This window comes from Phaseolus vulgaris, chromosome 6 (assembly GCF_051622355.1).
Source record: "Phaseolus vulgaris cultivar YP4 chromosome 6, ASM5162235v1, whole genome shotgun sequence".
Taxonomy (NCBI): Eukaryota; Viridiplantae; Streptophyta; class Magnoliopsida; order Fabales; family Fabaceae; genus Phaseolus; species Phaseolus vulgaris.
In genome coordinates this window covers 30,499,710-30,506,873 of record NC_143503.1, presented here as the reverse complement: position 1 = coordinate 30,506,873, position 7,164 = coordinate 30,499,710, and the positions used below count along the sequence as shown (strand labels likewise).

The 7,164-nt window shown below is 32.2% G+C and overlaps 2 protein-coding genes across 2 annotated transcripts; both read right to left on the bottom strand.

Annotated features, from left to right (window-relative positions):
* Positions 1-311: 311 nt before the first annotated feature.
* On the bottom strand, positions 312-1,314 carry LOC150027353 (Prefoldin chaperone subunit family protein). The gene is made up of 3 exons (XM_090302992.1): positions 1,112-1,314; positions 651-720; positions 312-524 (listed from the first exon to the last, which is right to left on the bottom strand). The coding sequence occupies exons 1-3, from the start codon at positions 1,232-1,234 to the stop codon at positions 472-474; spliced, it is 246 nt and encodes an 81-aa protein (XP_090159118.1). The 5' UTR covers positions 1,235-1,314; the 3' UTR covers positions 312-471.
* Positions 1,315-2,619: 1,305 nt separating this feature from the next.
* On the bottom strand, positions 2,620-6,381 carry LOC137832058 (uncharacterized protein At4g37920). The gene is made up of 6 exons (XM_068640037.1): positions 6,102-6,381; positions 5,743-6,017; positions 4,606-4,774; positions 3,898-4,142; positions 3,259-3,446; positions 2,620-3,175 (listed from the first exon to the last, which is right to left on the bottom strand). Exons 1-6 carry the CDS (start codon positions 6,235-6,237, stop codon positions 3,016-3,018), a joined length of 1,173 nt encoding a protein of 390 aa, XP_068496138.1. The 5' UTR covers positions 6,238-6,381; the 3' UTR covers positions 2,620-3,015.
* Positions 6,382-7,164: the final 783 nt, after the last annotated feature.

The following is a 7,164-nucleotide window of genomic DNA, read 5'->3' as shown; positions in this document are numbered from 1 at the left end:
ATTTGTAATTATTTGATATATTTTATCAAACATTTTTTTAGTTTAAGAAAGTGAAATTAAGAGACTCCACACTTATTATAGAATCCAAAAATTAAAATTTGTAATTTTTTATACTTTGGATCGCAGAATTCGACATGAAAATTTTCAAAATTTTTGAAAAATGTAGAGTTCATTGAAATCGAAGTGTCCATACAATTTATAAAACCTATTAGATTTTGGTTTCTAGCATTGTGCCACCAATTGAAGATCCATGGAGTTGGTAGGGGATATTGTGCAAGAGTCGAGCTTAAAGGACAAAAACCAAATTTAAAAAGACTGGAAATGTCTTAGTGTATTCACATAATGTTAGTTTTGTACAAAACCTATAGCAATATCATTGGAGTTAAAATCTAACACATGCAGCTCTTAATAATGAAGTTTCCAATTGCATCTGCTTCATTGCTCCCAACCAACAAGATTTCTAATGTATGACTACGAAGAAGAATTCAGACCTTTTAGCTTCGATTTGGCTGACTCAAGTTGTTCTACCCAACACAAATTTTGACAAGAAAAAGAAAAATAATAATAACAATCAGAATTTTATAGCACTTTAGCGTTTTGTTCCAAGAATGAAGTGAGGAATAACAGTGTGAAAGGGTGAGAATTCTTACTCTGCTCCATAGCTGTTGCTGTTTGGATGGTTGTGCGAAAAAATAAGTTCCCATTTTTCCGATACACAGCCTACATTTCAACATCGAAATCATTCAAATAGTAAGAATATATAAATAGAATACAGTGCTTCTAGGGTTGTTCTTCATTTTTTATGCAGTAATTTCTGAACCAACTGAAAATAATCTCCTAACACTTCTAATTAAACATTTTCGAAAACGAAGAAAATACCAGAGATTAAATCCTGTGTATAGCACTAGTTTTTAATCTTCGGATCAGTGTAATTACAACAAATAACAATCTATATAAACGTAGGGTTTATTGTTATTCTACTTGGGAGGGCTACAGTAACAGTTACGCTAAGTATTTGTATATATAACTAACCCACAAAAAAACCCTAACCCTATTTCTGAACTTCAAATGGTTACAAAAAGTTAGATTGAAGGAGAAAAAAAGAGGTTACTCTGGAAGACGGGTGGTTGTTGAGCTCGGCTAAGGCGACTTCGTGGAGCTTCATTTGCCTTGTCTGATTAGCAACACTTGGCGTGGAGGTTGAATTGCTAGAAGAAGGAGAAATCGATGCCATTTACAACAAATATGAATATATGAATGTGAACGTCACTGAAAATTGATACGAAACGTTCTTCCTATGCTTAGAAACGGAGATGCGCTAAGGTTAACTGCGGAATTAGAGTTTATAACATCGCGCGACGACATGGTCTGTGGGCCAAAACTAGCCTGTTAGTACTGGCCCATGAGCCCGTTAAACCGGCTTTCAGCCCGTCAAGCCTCAGATAAAAGGCAGTTTCTTTCTGCACTACTACATTTTTCTTTCTGCATCCTACAATGTTATGTAAAGACCAAACTGTCTCTATTATTTTTTAAAAACCATAAAATGCACTTGAACCATATTTATTTTTTTGCATTCTAGATTATGAAATCCGAAAAAATTTCAGATTGGCTCTTCTGGTAAAATATGCATTTCACATTAAAAAATTCATCATTCAAAAAAAGCATTTTGTATTCACCAATCCGTAACAGATTTAGGCTTCTGGATTTAGCAATCCGAAAATCAATAATTTATGCAAAATTTGCTTTCAGAATACCCCTCATCCGAAAATAAAAATGATTTAGTTCTGGATTGATGAATCCATAACACACTCCCAGATCCCAAATTCCAGTAATCACTGTGCCTTTTTAAAATAAAAGTCAAGGTCAATTTTGGGATTTAGAAAATTGTGGGGGTGCATGAAGAAAAACGTAAGGGTGCAGGAAGAAGAAGCCCAGATAAAATAGGCAAAAACTTTTAAAATTCTTTATATTATATATATGTAAAATATTATATTTTATTAAATAATAAAAATAAAATTTAAAGGTTTTCAACATTTTTTTATGTGTTATTTGGATGACATAAATTTGCAATAAGGGTTTAATTTGAATCATAAACATTTATATCATTGATTTTCATAAATATGTAAAAGTTTAAATTTAAAAATATTCCTATCATTAAGTGTGCTTTTAAAATATAATATATATTTTAAAAAATAAAAAATTGCTAATAGATGGGATAGGTGAAGTTTTTCAACTCATCTTCTTGATTATAATAAATCATCGGTTTAATCTAATTATTTTTTAACAAACCAGATTGACCTGTTTTTAGATCAATTTTAAAAAGAAATTAAATTAAAATTAGTTATTTAAAAAAATCAAATATAATCATGTCATTATACCAATTGAATAATAACAAAAAAAATGTAGAGAAATTAATTTAAAAATAGAATGCATCTTTAATTCAGGTTGGATTTAAGAAAATTGCAAAGTCCAAATTTAAGCACCAATCAAGCTGATAAAAAAAATCAAAATATGGTTCATTTTCTTTCTTCAAGTTGGACATAATTGAATTGAAGGGAAAAATCCGTTTCCAAAAACCAAAAACAGCCCTAATTGAGTGGTCATTTGCTTAGACCGGGAAGACAAAACAGTAAAATTAAAATTAGAGAAATGAACTTTAGTAACCAACAGTACATACATTCTATCTTCAACCTTACAAGTGACTTAACTAAAGGCCTAGGCTTTTGGTAGAACAATCACCCTGTGCCAGGGCTCAAGTCCAAGTCCCGTATTCATATAGGGGTCTACTATGTAATAGTTCCCTCTCCTACGTGTAAAGAACACATTTCCCTACTCACTTTTCAATTTCATGTAGCTATTGTTACCAAAACCATAGACAGACCTAACTTAGATGCTGTCATTATGATTGTTGTGTATTTTGTTTCCTGCTTTGCTTATCTATTTTCACTAAAAAAAAGTTGCTTATTCTATGGTTAAAAAGAATTCCGATGAATATACTTTTGGTTACTCTCCTATTCACATGAAGTTCCTTTCGACAATCATCTTGAGCCCCTCCAATTTTTGGATGATCTCCGGACTCAACAGATCCCTTGCTTCCCTAATGAGGGTACCTTCTCTACTCAAATGATAAGCATCCACCACACTCTTTATCCAAGTGTGAAGCTTCTCTGGAGTCCTGAAAAAAATATTGAGAAAAAAGTTATTGTTGCAATTGAATTCTGTTTCAAGTTATTTTATTCTCTGACATCTAATACATACGTGTACAAATTATCCACATCCTTTCCTTCAAGTTCTTCTCCGGGTGTAAAGGCATCTTTGAGGGCAGAGAGTTGCTCTTCAGGATCATCGATTTGAATAAGATACTTGACTATTCTAATCTCTTTTGGCACGAGTTTCTGAAGATTTCCCACTGCAGTCTTGTATAAATGAAAGAGGATATCCTTTACCTACAAATAAATGAGTCTTGTATAAATGAAAGAGGATATCCTTTACCTACAAATAAATGAGTCTTGTATAAATGAAAGAGGATATCCTTTACCTACAAATAAATGTTTCATTTTACAAGCTAAAATACGACAGTAGGAAATAGCAAGTACAATATATATATATATATATATATATATATATATTTTATTTTTATTTTTATTTTTTATATTTTTATTTTTATATATATTTTTTTTTTATCAGCACAAGTACAATATATAATGAAGAAAAAATTACAATATAATTTTTTAGGAAATTAGAACATAAATATGAAATTGTTAGATTAGTTACAATCAAATTGGACCTATAATTATATTCAGTCAACAGATACTCATCCAAAATTTCTAATCATCCATGTTATTGAAATTAAAAAGAAATAGCACACAAAGGAAATTAAGGTCACCGTCAGATTACCTCATCTTTCATCATGTCCGACTCCTTGGCAGCTGACCAAGCTTTGGTGATCATCAATACTAATGTTGAGTCAAGTTCTTTTTTTTCAGCCAAATTGTCTATCTTCCTGCAGGCAGCATCAAGCGAAGGAGAATTGATAATATCTTGGAATTTCAACTCTGCCGCATTTACCTGTTCAATGTTTTCAGTTGCAGCATCATAGGCTTGAACAGCAGCCAAGCATGAGTTCCCAAGCTTTGCCAATTCTTGTAACACAAAAAAAAAACATTATAGGTTAAAAAGTGTAAAATCAATTATAATTATAAATGCAAGCTTGAACTGTCCCATGATAGCAACACATTTCTTAACATATGGCATCTGCCACATTATGTTGGCTAACAATCAAAATTCCTCCCAGACTACCCAGAGAATATCCTCATTTCTCCTAATTATGACCTGATATGCTTCAATTTCAAAAGTACTTTTTGCTTCTACAAATTTAATATTTGGTGTTCCATGCAGGTCATAAATTTGAGTGTGTCCTACCAGAGAAAAAAAAAAACACTATCTGGATATAAGAAAGAATCTGAACTAATCGAACCTGATATGGTTTGACAATCTACCATACAAGAAAGCCTGATGAAACATTCAGAAAAATTGGATACTAAATCCAAAAGGTTGTTTCAAACAACCACTTAGATACTAAAAACTTGCAAAATGAAGTCCTACCATTTTGCTTTTCTTTGTTATCATAGTAGGATTCAGCCACTGTATGAAGGTGAATAAAGAACTCCTCAGTAAAATCTTTGCGACGCTTGGAGACAATCTCACTAATTTGAGAAGGATCCCGTTTTACCACCTCAATAAGCTCATTGTGTCTCTGTACATCCTCATCAATCTGCACAAGAGAATTCCAATCCTAATCAATCCCTATTCTTGTATCTTATCCTCTAATGAATGTAGATCATGGTAACACTGTGCATAGAAAATTCAATAAGAAGCTAGTAAGCATGAATACAACACAAGAGGATGATACCTTATGACAAAATACAGAGTACAAAGTATTTTAAAAATAATAAGAAAACACATTACATTAGAACATATGATATCGGTATAAACTTAACATAAAATCAAATATTAAATCAAAAGAGATAAACACAATCTTAAAATTATCAAGGTTTTTTATACAACACCAAATATTGTTCGCATGATGTCATTGCTTCATTGGACTCTGTTAAAAAAAATTCTCAGGAATATTAGATATAGTACTTATATTTCATAGATATAATAAAGTACTATAATTTTCCTAATTAGTATAATATCCTCATATGCATTGGCATGCAAGTTTCAAGAGTAGGAACAGCACGAACTGGAGGGCCAATTGTCGGGTAATATAGAATCTATAGACCCCCCTTTGCATGAATATTTGAAGCGTGATTCATAACTTTGTGGAAAACTGAACCCAACTCACTACTATTTTGAGGTATTCAGACTTTCTTAGTAACCAAGTATTTTATAGATAAAAAACTTGACTAATTTTTTTTTCATTGTTCTCCAATCAAAATTGAAAGTTTCACATGGATAATCTTCATAATCCTTTAATGAAAACCTTTATTATGCAGATTATAGAGGAAATGCTCCAATCTTGATAGGATAAACTGTATCTAAGTTTAGTCTTAAATAAAATACAAACAATTATATACAGTTCCTTCAGAGACTTTGGTGCTGTTTCCTAGAGTTTCACCTCAATAATCCACGTAGTGAAAGTTTCCATTAAATGTAACAAACAATATCGCGATTGGAGAGTTGCATAAAAAACAGCTAATCGTATTATTTACTCCGTTAACATTCATAAACAAAAGAGACCTGTTTGAGCTTCCTTGCAAGGCGTAGCAACTTCTCCTTCATGGCGGGATCCTCTTCGGCATCGGCTCTTTCGTGACAGCGCGCAAAAAAGTGAGGCCTAAGGTTGTTCCATTCTCTGCTGAAAGCCAACAACCTTCTCCAATCGGTAGGGGTGGGCTTGTCCACCATGAAAACCCCAATCAGCTTGTCACACACTCTATGCATTCGGCTCTCGTCCACCGCCTCACAGGAACGGCCGTCACTAACAGTCGCACGGGGTCCCGATCCTCTTCTTCCTGCGTCGCAAATCGCAATTAAAACGACACAGTTTACAGCGTAGAAATTCACAGAAGCTGAAACTGTTGGTGCGTAGTACTTACTGTCGAATTTTCGTTGGGTGCGGATGATGAAACGGGGGAACGGAACGGAGTATTTGAGGTTTCGAACGCAAGCTGCGTGGAGTGTAGGAACGGAGAACCTTGGTGGAAGAATCGCGTTGGCAGTGCACAACTCCATTTGGTTCGGTTTTGAAATTGAGAGTCAGAGAAGGATCAACTCGCTCGCCCTTCACTCAGTTAGATATGGTTATGGTTACTCGCCGTAGACAGAGACAAACAGGGGTAGAAGCAGGGTTTACGTTGAACCAAGTTATTGATAATTAAAAATTAAAAATTAAAAGAAAATATACATGATTAAACTTATAGGGGTTGAATAAAATCTCTCTGAACGTAATTATCTATTTAAAATTAAACTCGCAAATACTAATTAAACTTTATCAATTTTTGTATTAGTTAATATTCATTTAGTTGTATATAATGATTAAAGTTTGATAATTTACTAAATTTTCTAATAAAGCTTGTGACAAGTTTTATATGGAGATAAAAATCGTAAAAAAATTCAAAACCGGTTAGATTGGGTTTATTGAAAAAATGTTTAAAGAGAAGCTTTATTATTTGTTTTTATTTAGCGGAAAATAATTTTCTACTTTTTTTAATAAGCAAATCTTATTTGATATCATTCATTATTTTTATTGTTTGAAAGCTTTATGATACCATTTTGAGCATTTTTTCTGCTACTTCAATTACTTGATGGTTTAAATTGACATAAAAAAGTGTCTAAATAATTTTGTAAAGGTAGAAATAACAAATGTTGCCCGATTAAGTTAATATTCGTATTTGTTAGGTCATGAGTCTTACCGATAGTTGATTATTTATGGTACCTATGTATCTAAAGTTATAAGAGCACAAATTAAGAGATTTTAATCAATTAGTTTTAGATATTCAAGTAAGACAAAATCATGATTAAAGTTGGAGAAGTTCCAATTCAGTTTATATATACCAGATTATACTCTACACAAAGGACATATAATATATTACTCCAACTCATATTTTATCTTATACTTATTATATTTTGTGTTCTTATTGACTAAGGGTCAAGGTATCA